Genomic DNA, 21,821 nt, shown 5'->3' on the forward strand with positions numbered 1-21,821 from the left:
GAGGCCGTTCTGAAGGGCTCCCCGGCGCAGGAGGAGGAGGAAAAGCCCCGGAGATCCCCCAGGAGAAGGAGCTGCAAACCCATCCCGGGGAGCTCTGAGGAGGAAAAACCCGTCCTGTACCGGGAAGGCGGCCGGAGCTTCATCCGGATCCCCGACCTGCAGATCCACATCCAGTTCCACCCCAGGGAGAAGCCCTACAGGTGCTTGGAGTGCAAGCAGAGCTTCAGCAACATCTCCAACCTCTTCTACCACCAGCGTTTACACACCGGGGAGGGGCCCTAAATTGTGCTTGGGGAGAGCTCCCAACCAAGAGCTCCGGGCTTGGCACTCGGCAATCCCTGCAGGATGTGGGGAACAGCCCTGGGAGGGCTTGGGATGGGGGAAGGGCTTCAGTTGGAGCTGTGGAGGGCTTGGAATGTGGGAAGGGCTTCAGTTGGAGCTGTGGGGAACAGCCCTGGGAGGGCTTGGAATGTGGGAAGGGCTTCAGTTGGAACTCCAGCCTCATCAAGCCCCTGTGAGTGTCAGAAATGGGGGAAGGGCTTCAGTTGGAGCTGTGGGGAACAGCCCTGGGAGGGCTTGGAATGTGGGAAGGGCTTCAGCTGGAACTCCAGCCTCGTCAAACCCCTAGGAGTGTCAGAAATGTGGGAAGGGCTTCAGCTGGAGCTGTGGAGGGCTTGGAATGGGGGAAGGGCTTCAGTTGGAGCTGTGGGGAACAGCCCTAGGAGGGTTTGGAATGTGGGAAGGGCTTGGAATGTGGGAAGGGCTTCAGTTGGAGCTCCAACCTCGTCAAGCCCCTACAAGGGCTTGGAATGTGGGAAGGGCTTCAATTGGAGCTCCCACCTGACCCACCACCGGCTGATCCGCTCGGGGGAACGGCCCCACCCGTGTGGGGAATGCGGGAAGAGCTCCAGAGACCGCTCCAACCTCATCATCCACGTGGGGGAACGGCCCCACCCGTGTGGGGAACGTGGGAAGAGCTCCAGAGACCGCTCCAACCTCATCATCCACGTGGGGGAACGGCCCCATAACTGCCCTGAGATCTGCTGGGAGCTCCACACGGTGGGGAAAGGGGCAAGTCCAGGAGATTCCTGGAGCCTGCAGAGGAGAATTTCTCCTGCTCCAGCTGGTAAATGAGCCTGCCAGAGATGGGTGTGGAGCTGCTGCTCACAAACAGGGAGGGGCTGGAAGGGTTTGTGGTGGTCGAGGCCGTCTGGTGACCACGGAACGAGAGAGTTTTCGATGCTCAGGGATGCAGAGAGAGCCATCAATAAAACTTTTACCCCTGGACTTCCAGAGGGCAGGGTTTTTATTGGCCTTTTTCAGAAGGCTGGGTGGGAGGGTACCTCGGGAAACAGCCCTGGGAAACAAAAGGAGGTCCAGGAGGGGTGGAGGTGCTTCAAGAAGCGAGTCTTGAATGCACAGGAAGAGGCTGTGCCCAAAAAGCAACTTGGAAGAGTCCCAGCCTGGCTGAAGAGGGAGATTTTATAGGAAAATAGGGGAAAAAGAGCTTTTCAACTGTGGAAAAAAAGGGCTGGCTACTCATGGAGAGTTAAGGAATGTAGTTTGGTCACCTAGAAAGAAAATTAAGAGAGGCAAAGGCACAATTTGAACTCAAGTCTTGGCACTTCTGTTAGGGGATAAAAAGAAGTGTTTCTGTAAATACATCAATAGCAAAAGGAGGGGCAGGGAAAATCTCCTTGTTAGACATTGAGGGGGGAGCAGAGTCACCAAAGATGAGGGAAAGGCTGAGGTGTTTAATAACACCTTTTTTTCCTCAGTTTTCAACAGTAAGACAGGTTGTCCTCAGGACAAGTGGCTTCCCGAGCTGGTGGACAGGGACAGGAAGCCAAACAGACCCCCCTGTAATCCAGGAGGGAACAGTTTGTGACCTGCTGAGCCACCTGGATCCTCCCAGGGCCAGAGGGATCCACCCTAGGGTGATGAGGGAGCTCCTGGAAGAGCTCACCAAGCCGCTCTCCATCATTTACCAACAGCCCTGGCTCTCTGGGGAGGGCCCAGTTGATATCCCAATTTGATATTTTAATTGACAATTATTAGTAAATTTGCAGATGACACCAGGGACCTGGACAGGCTGGATCCATGGGCTGATTCCAGTGGGATGAGGTTCACCCAGGCCAAGTTGGTCCTGCCCTTTGGCCACAACAATCCCTGCAGCCCCAAAGGCTGGGTCAGAGTGGCTGAAGAGCAGCCAGGTGGGAAGGGATCAGAATTTACAGCAGCTGATCATGAGCCAGAGTGTGGAATTATTTATTTCAGGGTTTATATACCCTGTTACACCAGCTGTTATCAATCAAAATTAAAAAGAACCGGCAATCCCAGCACTGCTGTATCCATCCTAAATAGCCTGAAGCACAGAAGGCAATTAATTCATTAATTAATGAGCGAGGTGAAGGCAAGAATGGCCCTTTAACAGCTCAGTTATTGTGTGTAAATGCCTAATTGTGATGGTGCCTACTCACACCGGCTCGTTGGTTTTCCAGGTGAGTTTTAGACAGAGTTTCTTTTCAGATCGAGAGGATCATCGGGGTTTGAGTCTTGGCTTGTGGGCAGGGCTCGTTTCTCTTCGGAATCATTCTCGGCCAAGGAGGTAAATTTACCTCCTTTGCCCAAGGAGGTAAATCATTTACGTCCGTGGCTTGCCCCGAAAACACCTTTGGCCGCGCTGAAAAGTAAATCCTTAAAAGCTTTTCCATCCGACTTCTTGCCCCGGCTCCTCCCCAGTTCCCTTCCGTGCAGAGACATCCCAGGCTCCCTTTCGGGGCAACCTGCGGGCATTACTGTGTATCTTTATATACGCTGTACATCTTTAATGTCTCTTTTTAACATAAAAATAATTATTTTTATTTTTGTACGCCCCTCATTCCGGGGGTCCTTTGTGTCACACTCTGGCCCAGACCAGGCCCTTTGTGCCCCTCAGGGCGCTCAGCCCAGACCCTGAGCCCGCGCCGCGACACAAAATGGCGGCGAGGAGGCCCGCCATGATTGGCTGCCTGCCCCGTCACTCTTGTCCCCTGGCGCGCTGATTGGCGGACTCGGGGGGGGCAGTGCCCGCCCCCTCGGTGTGGCGGGCGGAGCGGCGGCAGCAGCGCTCAGACGGAGCTGGAGGCCCGCTGTGATTGGCTGCCTGCCCCGTCACTCTTGCTCCTGGCGCGCTGATTGGCGGGCTCAGGGAGCAGTGCCACCGCCCCCTCGGTGCCGCGGGCGGGCGTTGCGGCAGCGCTCCGGACGGAGCTGGAGGCCCGCCGTGATTGGCTGCCTGCCCCGTCACTCTTGCTCCTGGCGCGCTGATTGGTGGGCTCGGGGAGGCAGTGCCCGCCCCCTGGGTGTGGCGGGCGGAGCGGCGGCAGCGCCCGGACGGAGCTGGAGGCCCATCGTGATTGGCTGCCTGCCCCGTCACTCTTGTCCCCTGGCGCGCTGATTGGTGGGCTCGGGGGGCAGTGCCCGCCTTCTCGGTGTGGCGGGCGGAGCGGCGGCAGCAGCGCTCAGACGGAGCTGGAGGCCCGCTGTGATTGGCTGCCTGCCCCGTCACTCTTGCTCCTGGCGCGCTGATTGGCGGGCTCGGGGGCAGTGCCCGCCCCCTGGGTGTGGCGGGCGGAGCGGCGGCAGCAGCGCTCAGACGGAGCTGAGGCGGCGGCGGCGGAGCCGGGACGGGCCGGGCTCAGGTGGGAGCCGCGCTCGCTCTGCCGGGGATCGGGGATCGGGGCGGGAGGCGCCGCGGGAGCGGGCTCCTGACGGGTTCAGGCCCTCCCGGGCAGGGGCGGTGCCGGTGGGGAGCGGGGCCTGTCGGGCTCGGCCCGCCGTGTCCCTCCGGGGGCCGCTGAGGAGGCGGCTGCCCGCGGGCTCCTCCTCGTTGTTGTTGCCGCTGAGCCACCCGGCTCGGGCAGTCTTGGGCGTGGGTCGGGCACCTTTGCAGGGGTGGTGGTGCCTGCCCACCCCCCCCAGGCCTCACTGGGAGCTGAGAAAGGCTCCTTAGGCCCAGCCTTGAGGAACAGCCCGTGGGCTGAGCTGCTCAGAAACACTCTCTGCTCACAGGGACCGGTGCTGTCTGAGCAGCTCCTGCTGCTTTAATGAGCAGCCTGGGAAACTTTTTCTTGCCTGAAGAAGACTTGAGCACAAGTGCTGTGAGGAGAGGCTGAGGGAGCTGGGGTTGTTTAGTCTGGAGAAGAGAAGGTTTAGAGGTGACCTCATCACTCTCTTCAACCACCTGAAGGGAAGTTATAGCCAGGTGGGGGTTGGTCTCTTCTCCCAGGCAACCAACAACAGGACAAGGGGACATGGGCTCAAGCTCTGCCAGGGGAAGGTTAGGTTAGATGTTAGGAAGAAATTCTTTACAGAGAGGGTGATCAGGCATTGGAACAGCCTGCCCAGAGAGGTGGTGGATTCACCATCCCTGGAGGTTTTTAAAAAGAGATTGGACATGGCCCTTAGTACCATGATATAGTCATTAGAGTTGGATCAGGGGTTGGACTTGATGATCTTGGAGGTCTTTTCCAACCCAATCTATTCTATGATTCTATGAGAATCCTATATTTGTTCTCCAACTTTCAGAGGAAGTCCCGGACGTGACCTGGGGCCAGGATGGACAATTCCTGCCCCTCAAGCCCCACACCCAGGGGTGCTGAGTGAGACCCTCTGGGCTGGCAGCAGCTGCAGGGACTCTGCCCCAGCAGGGCCTTCCCACGGGCTCTCATCCTTCTTTTTGGGCATCCCCTGCTCCGGTGTGGGCTCCTCCTGGGGCATCTCAGCCCCGGAGCACCTCCTGCCCCTCCCTCTGCACTGCCCTGGGGGTCTGCAGAGCTGTCCCTCTCCCCTGTTCTCCCTGAGCTCTTCTCTGCACCCAATCCCACCTGCACAAGGACTTTTTCCTCCTCCAGTCCCTTCTCCCCGAGGTGTCACTGCCACCTCTGATGGGCTCGGCCTTGGCCAGGGGCAGGTCCATCCTGGAGCCAGCTGGAATTGGCTCTGCTGGACATTTGGGGGGGCAGCTTTTGGCAGCTGCTCCCAGCCCTGGATCCCCCCTGCTACCAAAACCTGGGCACACAAAGCCAAGACAGTGCCCAGCCTGGATCACTGGGATGTGCTGGTGGAATGTGCTGGTCACCAGGTCTGTACCCAACGTGGATCATGGTTGGGGCACTTGTGGGGTTTATTGTGGACACAGGACACCAAATGACCTCTGGAGATGGACTTGGGCTGGAGGAACCCCCAACCCAAAGCGCTCACACCTTGTTTTTCCCCACCCAAAAGGGTTTCTCCTTCCCAAACCTTGGGCAGATGGAGGAGAAAGCTGAGGAAGAGGAGGAAGATGCCGCGGGCGGCACCTGAGGAAGATGCTGAGGCAGGTGAGGATTTGGGGGGGATGTCCTTGGCCTTCCCTCTGGGCTGGAGGCAAATCCCCTGCCTGTCCTTCTTCCCTCCTGCCCCAGGCCCCGAGCTGAGGACGGAGAGCACGGAGGACAAATCCCCCCGGCAGAGCCTGCTGGGAGAGGTTGTTCTGAAGGAGCAGGAGGAGGAGGAAAATCCACGGAGATCCCCCAGGAGAAGGAGCTGCAAAGCCATCCCAGGGAGCTCTGAGGAGGAAAAACCCATCCTGTGCCAGGAAAGCGGCCAGAGCTCCGAGCTGGAGCTCCATGAGGATCTTCACGCCAGGGAGAAGCCCTTCAGGTGCTTGGAATGCGGGAAGAGCTTCAGCAGGAGCTCCACCCTCCTCACCCACCGGCACATCCACTCGGGGGAGCGGCCCTACACGTGTGGGGAATGTGGGAAGAGCTTCAGCCACAGGTCCAGCCTGATCCAACACCGGAACATCCACACCCGGGAGCTGCTCTACACGTGTGAGGAGTGCGGGAAGAGCTTCGGCCGGAGGTGCCACCTGCTCGGCCACCTGAGCATCCACAGCGGGGAGCGGCCCCACAGGTGTGGGGAGTGCGGGAGGAGCTTCAGGAGCAGCTCCAACCTGCTCAGCCACCGGCTCATCCACACCGGGGAGCGGCCCTACGAGTGCGGGGAGTGCGGGAAGAGCTTCAGCCAGAGCTCCACCCTCCGCACCCACCGGCGCGTCCACACCGGGGAGCGGCCCTACCGGTGTGGGGAGTGCGGGAAGAGCTTCGTCCACGCCTCCCACCTGGTCTTGCACCAGAAGATCCACACTGGGGAGCGGCCCTACAGGTGTGGGGAGTGCGGGAAGGGGTTCCAGACCAGCTCCCACCTCCTCAGGCACGAGCAGACCCACACGGGGGAGAGGCCCTTCCGCTGCGCCCACTGCGGGAAGGGATTCAACCTGAACTCCACCCTCGTCAGCCACCGGCGCATCCACACCGGGGAGAGGCCCTACGAGTGTGGGGAGTGCGGGAAGAGCTTCTTCACCAGCTCTGCCTTGGCCAAACACCAGCGGAGCCACCGGTGAGGGGAGCGCCCTGACTGCTGCTGCTCCAACTCCCTCAGCCGTGGGAGGATCCACCCTGGATGATCCACGGGGAGTGCCCCGACTGCCCCGAGTGCTGCTGCTCCAACTCCCTCAGCCATGGGAGGATCCACCCTGGATGATCCACGGGGAGTGCCCCGACTGCCCCGAGTGCTGCTGCTCCAACTCCCTCAGCCGTGGGAGGATCCACCCTGGATGATCCACGGGGAGTGCCCCGACTGCCCCGACTGCTGCTGCTCCAACTCCCTCAACCATGGGAGGACCCACCCTGGATGATCCACGGGGAGTGCCCCGACTGCTGCTGCTCCAACTCCCTCAGCCATGGGAGGATCCACCCTGGATGATCCACGGGGAGCCACGTCCCGTTAAAGACGTGGTGACTTCACATTCATAGAATCATACAATCATAGAATAGATTGGGTTGGAAAAGACCTCCAAGATCATCAAGTCCAAGCCCTGATCCAACTCTAATGACTCTATCATGGCACTAAGGGCCATGCCCAATCTCTTTTTAAAAACTTCCAGGGGTGGTGAATCCACCACCTCTGGTGATCCACATCAGGAAGACACCTGGCTGGTGGTCTCCATCCTCCTGGTTCCCTGTAGGCATCGGGGTGAGTGCCAGGGGGAGGAACATGAACCAGGACACGGACTAAGATTGGGAATTCATTGGGAAGAGCAGATTTGTTGACTTTAGACCTGTGGCAGGACATTCCCCCCTGGAATGGCCAAGCAAACAGTGCCCTATTTGCAGATGTCATCAGTGCTGAGCTGAGAGGGGGCTCCTGCTGGAATCCAGTCTGGCTTCAACCCCGAATTAACACCCTGGTGGTGAGGAGGCAGCCCCTGAGTGCAGTGACATCACTGGAAAGGTCCAGTCCCCGTTCCCAGGGGCGGGTTCTGCCAGCAGAACATTCCTGGGGTGTTTGTTTGGAGATTCCTGCCTTGCCTGGGGAGCCCCCTCAAGGTTGAGAGCAGAGACCTCCCCACCAGCGTCGGTCTGGGTGAGTTACATCGATCTCTTAATTAATAATTATTGCTTTTTTTTGCCAGTTTTAGTAGAATTCTTTCAACAATTTGGTGCAGTGCACCGTGCTATCTCATGCTGTACTGCTGGTAGTTTTAGTGTTTATATCATGTGGTAAATAATCCTGATTAAAATCTTTTGTCTGATCATCTGTAATAATGAAATCTGTATTAATAGATCTGATTTGCCCTCATTAAAACCTGCAGGACAGAAGTGGCTCAGTCACAGCTCTGGGATTCCCTAAATTCCCTAAATTGCCATAATGAACTTTAAGTGGCTCAGTCACAGCTCTGGGATTCCCTAAATTCCCTAAATTGCCATAATGAACTTTAAGTGGCTCAGTCACAGCTCTGGGATTCCCTAAATTCCATAAATTGCCAGAATGAACTTTAAGTGGCTCAGTCACAGCTCTGGGATTCCCTAAATTCCACAAATTGCCATAATGAACTTTAAGCCTCCCATTCCCCTTCACCACGGGGTGTCCCCCCCAGCCCCCTCAGCACCCCCAGAGCAGGTTGGGAGCTCAGGGAGCCACCCCAGACTTCCCTTTTCAAACCCCCCCTGTGCCCAAAGACCCCCCATGGGATTGTCCATCCTGCCAGCCAACCCCTCCTTTCCCACCCTTTCCCATCATCTCCTCAATCCCCAAAATCCCCCCCAGATCAATTTTGGGGTCACAGTCCTCGCTGTGCCTCCTCTTCCAGCCCTCACACGTCATCCCCCCAGTCCCCAACCCCCTCCTGAGCAGTTTTGGGGGTCCCACCCTCCCCTTTCCCCCCCCTCATTTCCCATTGTCTCCCAGTCCTTGTGGTCTCCTGCACCCCCCTCCATTTTTAGGGGGTCCAGCTCAGTTTTGGGGGTCCCACCACCCCTTTTATCCCCTCTGACCCCTCTTTCCCACCACTCCCCCTCTTCTTGCCCCTCCCCCCCGTCATCTGAGAGCTCCTCCCCCACAGCCAGGGGGTCCCAGCACCACCAGTGCCCCTGAAGGACCCCCCAAATTGGGGTTTGAGGGGGTCCTGGGTGGGCTCTGAATGGTTTTGGGGGGTCCTCGTGGAGCTGTGGGGTGGTTTAGAGGGGACAGTCCCACAACTAGGATTGTTACTGGAGGAAGATGGGAGGACTGGGAAGCTTTACTGGGATCACTGGGACCAGCTGGGTGATGCTGGAATAAAAGCAGGGATGGGGGTGGGGGTACACACGACACCCCCAAATTCAGCATGGGGGGAGGGGGGGGTCCCCAAGCCACGTGGGTTTCTCCCCCCACCCACCTGGGGAATTGGGACTTTTGTTTTGTTTCTTTTGAAAGTTTTCGGTTGCGCCGTTCGTTGTTTTTATTCTGATTTTGTTCGTAAAAAGCTCTTTCTTTTTGCTTTTCCACCTGAAGCTTCCTCATTTCTGAGTTGTAATCTTGTTAAAGTGAGACAGCAGAGCCAGGGACATTGCAGGGACACAGGTGAGGGGACATTGCAGGGACACAGGTGAGAGGACAGCCAGGGACACAGGTGAGGGGACATTGCAGGGACATTGCAGGGACACAGGTGAGGGGACATTGCAGGGACATTGCAGGGACACAGGTGAGGGGACAGCCAGGGACACAGGTGAGGGGACAGACAAGGACACAGGTGAGGGGACAGACAAGGACATTGCAGGGACACAGGTGAGGGGACAGACAAGGACATTGCAGGGACACAGGTGAGGGGACAGCCAGGGACACAGCCAGGGACACAGGTGAGGGGACACTGCAGGGACACAGGTGAGGGGACATTGCAGGGACATTGCAGGGACACAGGTGAGGGGACAGACAAGGACACAGGTGAGGGGACAGCCAGGGACATTGCAGGGACACAGGTGAGGGGACAGCCAGGGACACAGGTGAGGGGACAGACAAGGACACAGGTGAGGGGACAGACAAGGACATTGCAGGGACACAGGTGAGGGGACAGCCAGGGACACAGGTGAGGGGACATTGCAGGGACACAGGTGAGGGGACATTGCAGGGACACAGGTGAGGGGACATTGCAGGGACACAGGTGAGGGGACAGCCAGGGACACAGGTGAGGGGACAGCCAGGGACATTACAGGGACACAGGTGAGGGGACAGCCAGGGACACAGCCAGGGACACAGGTGAGGGGACATTGCAGGGACACAGGTGAGGGCACAGGCTGTGGCAGCAGAGCTGGCCATGGGCAGCTGGGCATGGGCAGCTGGTCCTGGGCACTGATGGGGCCGAGCAGCCTCCCAATTCCCAGCTCTGTCCTCGGGAGTGACACTGTCCCCTCCCTACAGGCCACAGGGGTGGCCCTGCACTCTCTCCCAAAAGTCTTCTGAGGGTCCTTTTGTCTGGATCCCACCCTGGGCACCCGAGGACCCCTCTGCCATCCCATCAGTCACTGAGGCAGAGTTCCCTGCCCTGCCCTTGACTGACTGCAGTCACAGCCAGGCTCTTGCACCCAGGACAGGGACGTTCCTGTCCCTGCAGGTGCCCAGGAGGAGCCAGGAGGATGTGGGGACCAACCAGCCAGGTGTCAGTGGGTCACCAAACCTGTCCCCCCAGCGTGGATCCCCCGACGGGGACGAAGCGGCAGCAGCGCCCGAAGCTCCTCCCGCCCTCGGGGCGCTCGTAGGGCTTCCCTTACCGGTGGGGCCACGTGGTCAAGGCCCAGCTCTCTGCTGGAAGCTCTTCCCACACTCCCCACGCTCTTGGGGCCTCTCCTGGTGTGGATCATCCGGTGGCAGAGCAGGTTGGACCTGGAGCTGAAGCTCTTCCCACACTCAGGGCACTTGTGGGGCCGTTCCCCAGTGTGGATGAGCCGGTGGTGGATCAGGCTGGACGTGGAGCTGAAGCTCTTCCCGCATTTCTGGCACTCGTGGGGCCGTTCCCCCGTGTGCCGGTGCTGGTGGATGTTGAGGCTGGAGCAGTCACTGAAGCTCTTCCCACACTCCCCACACGTGTGGGGCTGTTTCCCGGTGTGGATGAGCTGGTGGTGGATCAGGCTGGACCTGGAGCTGAAGCTCTTCCTGCATTTCTGGCACTCGTGGGGCCGTTCCCCCGTGTGCCAGTGCTGGTGGATGATGAGGCTGGAGCGGTCACTGAAGCTCTTCCCACACTCCCCACGCTCTTGAGGCCTCTCCCTGGTGTGGATGAGCCGGTGGTGGATCAGGCTGGACCTGGAGCTGAAGCTCTTCCCGCATTCCAAGCTCTTGTGGGGCCGTTCCCACTGTGCAGCCGCTGGTGGGTGATGAGGCTGGAGCGGTCACTGAAGCTCTTCCCACACTCAGGGCACTCGTGGGGCCTCTCCCCGGTGTGGATGAGCCGGTGGTGGAGCAGGTTGGACCTGGAGCTGAAGCTCTTCCCACATTCCAAGCACTCGTGGGGCCGTTCCACCAGTGTGCAGCTGCTGGTGGATGATGAGGTTGGAGTTCCAGCTGAAGCTCTTCCCGCATTCCAAGCACTTGTGGGGCCGTTCCCTGGTGTGGATGAGCCGGTGGTGGATCAGGTTGGATGTGGAGTTGAAGCTCTTCCCACATTCCAAGCACTTGTGGGGCCGTTCCCCCACGTGGATGATGAGGCTGGAGCGGTCACTGAAGCTCTTCCTGCACTCCCCACACGTGTGGGGCCGTTCCCCCGAGTGGATCAGCCGGTGGTGGGTCAGGTGGGAGCTCCAACTGAAGCTCTTCCCACATTCCAAGCCCTTGTAGGGGCTTGACGAGGCTGGAGCTCCAACTGAAGCCCTTCCCACATTCCAAGCCCTCCACAGCTCCAACTGAAGCCCTTCCCCCATTCCAAGCCCTCCCAGGGCTGTTCCCCACAGCTCCAACTGAAGCCCTTCCCCATTTCTGACACTTGTAGGGTCTTGACAAGGCTGGAGCTCCAACTGAAGCCCTTCCCACATTCCAAGCCGTCCTAGGGGTTTGACGAGGCTGGAGTTCCAACTGAAGCCCTTCCCCCATTCCAAGCCCTCCCAGGGCTGTTCCCCACATCCTGCAGGGATTGCCGAGTGCCAAGCCTGGAGCTCTTGGTTGGGAGCTCTCCCCAAGCACAATTTAGGGCCCCTCCCCGGTGTGTAAACGCTGGTGGTAGAAGAGGTTGGAGATGTTGCTGAAGCTCTGCTTGCACTCCAAGCACCTGTAGGGCTTCTCCCTGGGGTGGAACTGGATGTGGATCTGCAGGTCGGGGATCCGGATGAAGCTCCGGCCGCCTTCCCGGTACAGGACGGGTTTTTCCTCCTCAGAGCTCCCCGGGATGGCTTTGCAGCTCCTTCTCCTGGGGGATCTCCGGGGCTTTTCCTCCTCCTCCTGTGCCGGGGAGCCCTTCAGAACGGCCTCTCCCAGCAGGCCCTGCCGGGGGGATTTGTCCTCCGTGCTCTCCGTCCTCAGCTCGGGGCCTGGGGCGGGAGGGCAGAACAGAGGGGAAGGATAAAGCAGCAAGAAAAGCAGAAAGGAGCGAGGAGAGGAAGGAACAGGAAGAAAAAAGGAGAAGTAAAAAGGAGAGGAACGAACAAAAAAAGAGAAGGAACCGGGGGAGGAAGGAAAACGCCGAAGGAAGGAGGAGAGAGGGAAGAACAGAAGAAAGGAAAAAAGGAGCAAGGGGATGAAGGAAGACAGGAGAGGGAGGGGATTTGCCTCCCTGCAGGACAGAAGGGCAAGAAGATTCCCCCCAAATGTGGCCCTGGTGGGGTTGTCCTGCAGCCACAGGCACCACCAGACAGGGCCAAAGGGGCACTGAGTTCCTCCTCACCTGCCTGGGGGCCCCGAGGCATCTTCCTCTTCCTTGGAGCCTTCTCCTCCATCTGGCCAAGGGTTGGGAAGGAGAAATCCTGGTTTTGGGGGGGTAAAAACAAGGTGTGAGCGCTTTGGGCTGGGGGTTCCTCCTGCCCAAGTTCATCTCTAGAAGTCAACGAGCATCTTTTGTCCATAAAAAACTCCAAACCACCAAGATTCACCTCAAAAAACCCCACAAACCCATGAAGACTCTGCCTTAAAAAACCCTTTTTAAAGTTGAAGTTTCCCTTCTCTTTGGGGGTTCTCCACTTTGGGGTTCCCCCTGTCCAGGATCCTGGTGGTCCCACGCACATCGGGGGTCCCCCCGTCTGGAATCCCCCCCCTCTCCGGGCTTTTGGGGATCCCAGGAATCCCAGGATTGTCCCTTCTGCAGCCTCCCCATTTTGGGTCCCTGGGCTCTGCCCCCTCCCCGCGGTGCCGCTCAGGGATAGGGGCAGGTTTGGAGGTGCCGGGGGTCCCTTCTCCCCTCTCTCTCTCTGCTTGGAGGTTCCCAAAACCCCCCCCCTCTCTCCTGGGTCCCCCCCTCCTTGGGCTCCACTTTTGGGGACCCCCCCCCACCACGTGCTCCCCCTCCGGGCTGCCGGGGGTCCCCCCCAGCTCCGGCATCGTCCGGGGGTCCCCCCCCCAGCTCCGGCATCGTCCGGGGGTCCCCAAACCCGCTGTGTCGTGTCCGTCCGTCTGTCCCCCAACACCAACCCCAGCGCGGGGGGGACCCACCGGGAACCCACCCCGGCCCCCCCAAAAAAACCACAAAAACACCTCCCGGGCACCCCCAACAACCTCCCCCCAAAGGGGCATCTGCGGCTCAGCTTTGGGGGTCCGGCAAGAGCCAAACATTCACCCCCCCGGGAAAAACAAAACAAAACAAAACAAAACAAAACACAACGAACCGAGATTTTTGGGACGAGTTTCCTCTCGCCGCCAACGTGCGAGATGGGACCGCTGAGGGATCCTCTTCTTGTCCCTTTCCTGCTTTATCCCCTCCCCTTCCTCCTGCGCCGCCTTCTCCCGGTCCGTCCCTGCGGCCGCGGAGCTTTCGGGAGAGAGGGGGGGACAGGGGGGGAAAAGGGGGGATAGAGCGGGAAAAGAGGGGCTGGGACCCCCAAAGGGAGTCACCCCCAAAGGGAGTCACCCCCAAAGAGTCACCCCCAAAGAGTCACCCCCAAAGAGTCACCCCAAAGGGTCACCCCCAAGGGAGTCACCCCCAAAGGAGTCACCCCCAAAGGAGTCACCCCCAAAGGGTCACCCCCAAAGGAGTCACCCCAAGGGTCACCCCCAAAGAGTCACCCCCAAAGGAGTCACCCCAAAGGAGTCACCCCAAGGGAGTCACCCCCAAAGAGTCACCCCCAAAGAGTCACCCCCAAAGGGTCACCCCCACAAAGAGTCACCCCCAAAGGGTCACCCCCAAAGAGTCACCCCCAAAGGGAGTCACCCCCAAAGGGAGTCACCCCCAAAGGGAGTCACCCCCAAAGGGTCACCCCCAAAGGGAGTCACCCCCAAAGGGAGTCACCCCCAAAGGGAGTCACCCCCAAAGAGTCACCCCCAAAGGGAGTCACCCCCAAAGGGAGTCACCCCCAAAGGGAGTCACCCCGAAAGAGTCACCCCCAAAGGGAGTCACCCCCAGCCGGAGCCGGGAAGGAGCCGGGGTTTGGGGGACGATGGGAAGGCAGGAGAGGGGATAAGGGGTGGGACGGGGGAAGGGGCAGAGGGGGATAAGGGAGGGATATGGGAGGGGCGGGAGGGGATAAGGAGGATATGGGGAAGGGGCGGGAGAGGGGGATAAGGGGAGTGGGACGTGGGAAGGGGAGAGGGGGATGGGAGTGGGACATGGGGAAGGAGAGGGGGATAGGGAGGGATATGGGGAAGGGGCAGGAGAGGGGATAAGGAGGGACGTGGGAAGGGGCGGGAGAGGGGGATAAGGGAGTGGGATATGGGAAGGCGGCGAGGGGGATAAGGAGTGGGACGTGGGGAAGGGGCGGGCGAGGGGGATAAGGGGAGTGGGACGTGGGGAAGGGGCGGGCGAGGGGGGATAAGGGGAGTGGGACGTGGGGAAGGGGCGGGCGAGGGGGGATAAGGGGAGTGGGACGGTGGGAGAGGGGGATAAGGGAGTGGGACGGTGGGAGAAGGGGATAAGGAGTGGGATGGTGGGAGAGGGGGGATAAGGGGAGTGGGACGGTGGGAGAAGGGGATAAGGGGGGTCTGGGACAGCAGGAAGGGGTCCCTCGGGGTCCCTCGGGGTCCCCATCCCTCGGTCCCTGCAGAGGGGGGATCCTGGGGAGAGGGGAGCCCCCCGAGCCCCCCGTGCCGAGCCCATCGGGGCCGCGCTGTGGGTCGTGAATTCCCGCCGGGATCAACAAAGCCCCGCACGCGTGGCCGCAGCTCGGGGGGTTTCTCCTCTCGGGGGGTTTCTCCTCTCGGGGGGTTTCTCCTCTCGGGGTTTCTCCTCTCGGGGGTTCGGGGGATGGGGGTTTGGGGTTGTGTTTTTGGCGGGGAGGAGGTTTGGATCTTGCAGGTGAGCCCTGGGGGGGATGTTGGGGGTCCAGGGGGTGCCAGGGTGAAGGAAAAGGGGGATTTGGGGGGCTGGGAGAGGCGGGATGGCCGGGAAAGGGGGTGCAGGAGAAAGGGGTTAAGGGGGGTTCTGTGCCCAGGAATGGGGGCTCCAAAGGGGTCCCAGACTCCAGGAAAAAGGGGGAATGTAGGGATTAGCACTGGCCTGGGTCTGGAGGGTCCCTGTGCCCAGCAAAGGGGGGGTCCAGGGGCCTCAAAGTGTCAGGGAAAGGGGGGTTCATTGGGTGGGGGGAGCCGGGATGTGCCAGCAGGGGGTCCAGGGGTCCTGGAATCAAAGAAAGGGGGGGTTGGGAGCTGGGAGAGGCAGGACTGGGGGTTCAGGGGGTCCTGGAATCAAAGAAAGGGGGGGTTGGGAGCTGGGAGAGGCAGGACTGGGGGTCCAGGGGGTCCTGGAATCAAAGAAAGGGGGGGTTGGGAGCTGGGAGAGGCAGGACTGGGGGTCCAGAGGGTGCCAGGGTGAAGGAAAAGGGGGATCCAGGGCTGGAGAGGAGGGATGGCCTGGGAAGGGGGGACAGGGGGTCCTGGTCCTGGATAAGGGGCTGCTGGGAGGGTCTCAGTGCACAGGAATTGGGGGGTTCAGGGACCCCCTGGAACCCCCCAGGACCCCCTGCAGGAAGCACTGGGAGGGGGGAACTGGGGTGGTCCCAAGGGGAAGGAAAGGGGGGAACTGGGAGAGGCTCCAGGGGGTGCTGGGGGGAAGGAAAGGGGGGCTGGGTGGGATGAGGTGATCTGGGATGGTTGGGAATGGGGGCTGAGGAAAAGGGGGATCCAAGGGCTGGGAGAGGAGGGATGGCCGGGAAAGGTGGGGCAGGGGGGGTCCTGGAATCAAAGAAAGGGGGGGTTGGGAGCTGGGAGAGGCAGGACTGGGGGTCCAGGGTTGCCAGGGTGAAGGAAAAGGGGGATTTGGGGGTCTGGGAGAGGAGGGATGGCCGGGAAAGGGGGGGCAGGGGGGGTCCTGGAATCAAAGAAAGGGGGGGTCTGGGAGCTGGAAAATTGGGAATGGCCAAGCAGGGAATCCCAGTGCCTGGGAAAAGGGGAGTGCAGGGGGATCCCAGTCTCCCTCAGCAGCCTGCCACACACTCCCAGTTGCCCCCAGTGTAGACCCAGGCACTCCCAGTTGCCCCCAGTGTAGACCCAGTCACTCCCAGTTGCCCCCAGTGTAGACCCAGTCACTCCCAGTTGCCCCCAGTGTAGACCCAGGCACTCCCAGTTGGTCCCAGTGTAGACCCAGTCACTCCCAGTTGCCCCCAGTGTAGACCCAGGCACTCCCAGTTGGTCCCAGTGTAGACCCAGTCACTCCCAGTTGCCCCCAGTGTAGACCCAGGCACTCCCAGTTGCCCCCAGTGTAGACCCAGGCACTCCCAGTTGGTCCCAGTGTAGACCCAGGCACTCCCAGTTGCCCCCAGTGTAGACCCAGGCACTCCCAGTTGGTCCCAGTGTAGACCCAGTCACTCCCAGTTGCCCCCAGTGTAGACCCAGTCACTCCCAGTTGCCCCCAGTGTAGACCCAGTCACTCCCAGTTGCCCCCAGTGTAGACCCAGGCACTCCCAGTTGCCCCCAGTGTAGACCCAGGCACTCCCAGTTGGTCCCAGTGTGCTCCCACTCACCACTGTGTCACTATAGACACTCCCAGTTTCTCCCAGTACGATTCCAGCTGCCCCAGCTGTGGTCCCAGTCCCCCCAGCATGGTTCCAGTATCTTCCAGTTGATGCCAGTTTGCTCCCAGCATGGGGCCATGAAACTCCCAGTATCCCCCCCAGTGAGGTTCCATTCACACCCACTGTAATCCCAGTTGCTCCCAGTATGGTCCCAGTCACCTCCAGGACGATCCCAGTCACTTCCTGCCATTCCCAAAATGAACCCAGTATCCTGCCAGTTCCTTCCAGTCACTCCCAGTATGATCCCAGTTCCCTCCAGTGTAATTCCACTCGCTCCCAGTATCAAACCAGTCACTTCCAGTGTGATGCCATTTACTCCCAGCATGGTCCCAGTTCCTCCCACTCAGCCCCAGTACGATGCCAGTCACTCCCAGATACTCCCAGTCTTATTCCAGTCACTGGTTCCAGTCACCCCCAGTATATCCCAGTCTCCCCCAGTATGCTCCCAGTCACTCCCAGTTGTAGCAGTGGCATTAATACAATAAATACAATAAATTAATACAATAAATTAATAATTAAATACAATAATTAAAGGGTCCCTGGGGCCAAAGAAAGACCCCAACATTGTGTTAAAAATTAATAATTTATTGAAGACAAGAGCTGACGTAGGAGCTTCAAATGGTGAGACGTCACAGCTCACGTGACCTTTTCCGGCCAATCCCGTGCCATCGTCCAACTGCGCATGTGCGGTGGAGTCCTTTAAGAACTACAACTCCCAGCATGCTTTGCCACCACCCAGCCTGGAACCGGAAACCCCCGCTCCCAGTTCCTCCCAGTTCCTCCCAGTCACTCCCAGCATGATCCCAGTTGCTCGCAGCCGCTCCCAGTCACCCTCGCTGTGGTCCCAGTCACTCCCAGTTTGACTCAGTCACCTCGAGCATTGTTTCAGTTGCTCCCAGTATATCCCAGCTGCCCCCACCGTGGTCCCAGTTGCCCCCAGCCTGCTCTTTGTACAATCCCAGTCGCTCCCAGTATGATCCCAGTTGCCCCCGCCATGGTCCCATTTGCTCCCTGTTGCTCGCAGTGTGGTCCCAGTTGCCCCTGGCACAGTCCCAGTATCATCCCAGTCATTCCCAGTACGGTCCCAGTCGTCCCCAGCACGGTCCCAGTCATTCCCAGTATGGTCCCAGTCATTCCCAGTATGGTCCCAGTCATCCCCAGCATGGTCCCAGTCATTCCCAGTATGGTCCCAGTCATCCCCAGTACGGTCCCAGTCATTCCCAGTATGGTCCCAGTCGTTCCCAGAATGGTCCCAGTTGTCCCCAGTATGGTCCCAGTTGTGCCCAGCACGGTCCCAGTCATTCCCAGCATGGTCCCAGTCATTCCCAGTATGGTCCCAGTTGTCCCCAGCATGGTCCCAGTCCTTCCCAGTGACTCCCAGTTGTCCCCAGCATGGTCCCAGTCCTTCCCAGTATGGTCCCAGTCATCCCCAGCACTGTCCCAGTCATCCCCAGTATGGTCCCAGTCATCCCCAGCACTGTCCCAGTCATCCCCAGTATGGTCCCAGTCCTTCCCAGTATGGATCCAGACAGTCCCAGTCTCTCCCAGTCCGATCTCAGGATGATCCCAGTGTGTCCCAGTCTGATCTCAGGGTGATCCCAGTATGGCCCAGTCTCTCCCAGTCCGATCCCAGTGTGTCCCAGTCTCTCCCAGTACGATCTCAGGATGATCCCAGTGTAACCCAGTCTCTCCCAGTCTGATCTCAGGATGATCCCAGTGTGTCCCAGTCTCTCCCAGTACGATCTCAGGGTGATCCCAGTGTGTCCCAGTCTCTCCCAGTCTGATCTCAGGATGATCCCAGTGTGGCCCAGTCCAATCTCAGGATGATCCCAGTATAACCCAGTCTCTCCCAGTTATAGGTAACATCTACACCCTCCAGCTCCACGCTTGGAACGCCCCCTTGGGTTTTTCTTTGGGGGGGCTGTAAGTGAGGATATCAAAACATAAAGCAGTGATAAAAGATTGTAGCCTCATTTGCATATTAGCTCATTTTTAGACAGAATTAGGACAGGGCCTTGCTTGTTTCTGCCAACTCACAGACAGGATGGAGTTAATTTTATAATGAAGATTTTAGGAGGAACAGAAAACCTTTAGAGTTTAGATAAGGGGCTTTTAAGCTCATGGCAAAGAGACCTTGAAAGCTGATAAAGAAAAGCTCCTGGAGAAGACACCAGTTGTGAGTTAACTGGACAGTGCCAACCCAGCGATTCTCAGCAAAAAGGTGGAAAGTTCAAGCTGAGGAAGATTCCTGACTTCACCCAAAACACCCCCAAAGACCCCCGAAAGAAAACCCCAAGGTGGAATTACAGGAGTGGTGAATGGTAACGATTTCCCCTCCCGCTTTTTTTTTGGGGAATTTGCTGACACAGCTCAGGCAGATGGAACACAACCAATGTGTATCTAACACAACCAACGTGTATCTGACACAACCAACGTGTATCTAACACAACCAACGTGTATCTAACACAACCAACGTGTATCTAACACAACAAGTGTGTATCTAACACAACCAACGTGTATCTGACACAACAAGTGTGTATCTAACACAACCAATGTCTATCTAACACAACCAACGTGTATCTAACACAACCAACATGTATCTGACACAACCAATGTGTATCTAACACAACCAATGTGTATCTAACACAACCAATGTGTATCTAACACAACCAATGTGTATCTAACACAACCAACGTGTATCTAACACAACCAACGTGTATCTAACACAACCAACGTGTATCTAACACAACCAACGTGTATCTAACACAACCAACGTGTATCTAACACAACCAACGTGTATCTAACACAACCAATGTGTATCTAACACAACCAATGTGTATCTAACACAACCAATGTGTATCTAACACAACCAACGTGTATCTAACACAGCTCAGGCAGATGGAACACAACCAACGTGTATCTAACACAACCAATGTGTATCTAACACAACCAACGTGTATCTAACACAACCAACGTGTATCTAACACAACCAATGTGTATCTAACACAACCAACGTGTATCTAACACAACCAATGTGTATCTAACACAACCAACGTGTATCTAACACAATCAATGTGTATCTAACACAGCTCACGCATTTCCAACGTCACACTGAGGAAAAAGAGCTGAACGAAGGTAATGGGAGTGCGTGATCGGAGTGTAATAAGGAGTAGCAGTTAAATTTACTCATCAAATTAGTAATAGTGGCTTACTCATTAAACTGTAGTGCATGTTATATTCTTATATACATATGTCATTATAATCACTGTTCTGTTAAGAAACTGTAAGTTGTAGAATGGTTCATTAATCTATCAGCACTGTAAGCTGATAAAAGCATGAAGTTTGCAGTTCTAAAGCTAGAAGGACAAACCATTGTGCCTTGTTGAGTAAATATTTTTGTCTCTTATTTTTCTAAAAAGCTTATTGTCTCACAACACGCCTAAAGTAAGGAAAGAAAGGACAAGGATTGAAGAGTGAGGGACTGAAATATCCAAGATCCACGCCAGGCCTCAAGGTCTGGGGACTGATTGGAACCATGGGAGGAGAAAGCACCTGGCAACCACAGCGAGAATGCACAGAGGCCAACCAGAATCAGACCTGCAAGGCTCAGATCCGATAGAAAAACAACAAGTGACAATGGGAGGGAAACCGATAATGGAATAAATGTTTTTGTTCACTGTGCTTGCCGTGAGTGGAGCAGGAGGCTCCCCGGCCGCCCAGCGCGATGTTTTGCTCATTTGCTTATTTTCTATAAATCTTCCATAAATTTTTATTGCCGTATTTCGACTCCGTTTCATTCTGTTTGTAACAGGAGGAATCACCCCCCACGCCCCGGTGAATTAATTAAACACACCTGGCTGCGACGCTCCTGGCGGGTTCGGGCCTTTGTTCCCTCAATCACGGCCACAACAACCGAGGGGCATCAGCACAAAGTCCAGCTGGAGGCTGGAGAGCAGAGCCAACAGTGCGCCGGGGGGGCTGTGGGTGGGTCACGGGGGATCTCCAAAATCCCCCGTGCCTCGAAAAGCCCCGAAAGGCCACAAATTAACCCAAAATTCACCGCCCCCCCCACCTCGCCTCAGGCCACCGCTTGCCGCCTGCGCCGCCTCCCATTGGTCGTTGGAGCTGCCTGTCATCTCTAGCAGCCAATCAGCGGCCGGGAAAGGACGGGGGGGCGGTACTTTGCACCGCGCCATTTTAGCCGCTTCTCGGACTGAAACTCCCGTCCTGCCCCGCGGGCCCTTTGAGCTCGTTCAGTGTCCCCTCAGTGCCCCCCGTGTGCTTCTCTCGGACCCCAAAATGCACCCCCCGAGCTCCGAATGCCCCCCAGGTGCCTCCCTGGGCCGCCGGTGCCCCTCACTCCCAACCCCGCAGAGCCATTGGACCACTCCGGGACTACAACTCCCGTCGTGCCCCGCGGCTCCGCAGAGCCAATCCCAGCCCTGCCTGCACTTCCCAGGATGCTCCGCGGCCGCCCAGACCCGATCCAGGCGGGGCTGCGGTCCCTGAGGGGTGTCCGGGATTCCTCAGAGCTGTGAGGGATCCTTCAGAGCTGTCCGGGATCCCTGAGGGGTGTCCGGGATCCCCCAGAGCTGCCCTGGATCCCTCAGAGCTGTCCGGGATCCCTCAGAGCTGTCCGGGATCCCTCAGAGCTGTCCGGGATCCCTCAGAGCTGTCCGGGATCCCTCAGAGCTGTGAGGGATTCCCCAGAGATGTCCGGGATCCCTCAGAGCTGTCCGGGATCCTTGATAGCTGTCCTGGATCCCCCAGAGCTGTCCGGGATCCCCCAGAGCTGTCCGGGATCCCTCAGAGCTGTCCGGGATCCCTGAGAGCTGTCCTGGATCCCCCAGAGCTGTCCTGGATCCCAGAGCTGTCCGGGATCCCTCAGAGCTGTCCGGGATCCCTGAGAGCTGTCCTGGATCCTTGATAGCTGTCCGGGATCCCCCAGAGCTGTCCTGGATCCCCCAGAGCTGTCCGGGATCCCTCAGAGCTGTCCGGGATCCCTCAGAGCTGTCCGGGATTCCCCAGAGCCGTCCGGGATCCCCCAGAGCTGTCCTGGATCCCTCAGAGCTGTCCGGGATCCCTCAGAGCTGTTCTGGATCCCTCAGAGCTGTCCGGGATCCCTCAGAGCCGTCCTGGATCCCTCAGAGCCCCCCCAGACCCCGACGGGCCCCCGGACGTCCTGCTTGGGACTGAGCGACCCCCCTGTCCCACAGAGCAGGAAAATGAAAATGTAAATTCTGGGACTGCAGCTCCGGTCCCGCCGCGGGGCACGGAGAGGCCCTTCCAGCAACTCCCACAGAGCCCGCCTACAACTCCCATCAGCCCCGCGCCCCA

At 58.3% G+C, this 21,821-nt stretch overlaps 3 protein-coding genes across 4 annotated transcripts; 1 reads left to right on the forward strand and 2 right to left on the reverse strand.

Moving 5' to 3' along the window:
* Positions 1–3,615: 3,615 nt before the first annotated feature.
* LOC126652330 (zinc finger protein 239-like) lies at positions 3,616–7,628 on the forward strand. The gene is made up of 2 exons (XM_050339057.1): positions 3,616–3,683; positions 5,269–7,628. Exon 2 carries the CDS (start codon positions 5,327–5,329, stop codon positions 6,425–6,427), a length of 1,101 nt encoding a protein of 366 aa, XP_050195014.1. The 5' UTR covers positions 3,616–3,683; positions 5,269–5,326; the 3' UTR covers positions 6,428–7,628.
* Positions 7,629–9,033: 1,405 nt separating this feature from the next.
* On the reverse strand, positions 9,034–11,258 carry LOC126652332 (zinc finger protein 551-like). Its single transcript, XM_050339060.1, is given in 3 exon segments — positions 9,034–10,690; positions 10,693–10,858; positions 10,860–11,258. Coding segments are annotated over 3 exon segments (1,254 nt in total). The 3' UTR covers positions 9,034–10,001.
* A 162-nt stretch (positions 11,259–11,420) lies between these two features.
* LOC126652331 (zinc finger protein 571-like) lies at positions 11,421–20,522 on the reverse strand. 2 transcript variants are annotated; one of them, XM_050339058.1, is made up of 4 exons: positions 20,338–20,522; positions 13,149–13,291; positions 12,215–12,293; positions 11,421–11,861 (listed from the first exon to the last, which is right to left on the reverse strand). In XM_050339058.1, the coding sequence occupies exons 3-4, from the start codon at positions 12,264–12,266 to the stop codon at positions 11,521–11,523; spliced, it is 393 nt and encodes a 130-aa protein (XP_050195015.1). In that variant the 5' UTR covers positions 12,267–12,293; positions 13,149–13,291; positions 20,338–20,522; the 3' UTR covers positions 11,421–11,520. The 2 variants fall into 2 exon arrangements, with proteins under 2 accessions (XP_050195015.1, XP_050195016.1); XM_050339059.1 differs by lacking the exon at positions 20,338–20,522 and having other exon boundaries at positions 13,149–13,303.
* Between the last annotated feature and the right edge of the window lie 1,299 nt (positions 20,523–21,821).

Source organism: Myiozetetes cayanensis, unplaced genomic scaffold (assembly GCF_022539395.1).
Source record: "Myiozetetes cayanensis isolate MyiCay16 unplaced genomic scaffold, myiCay2020 scf769, whole genome shotgun sequence".
In the NCBI taxonomy this organism is placed as follows: Eukaryota; Metazoa; Chordata; class Aves; order Passeriformes; family Tyrannidae; genus Myiozetetes; species Myiozetetes cayanensis.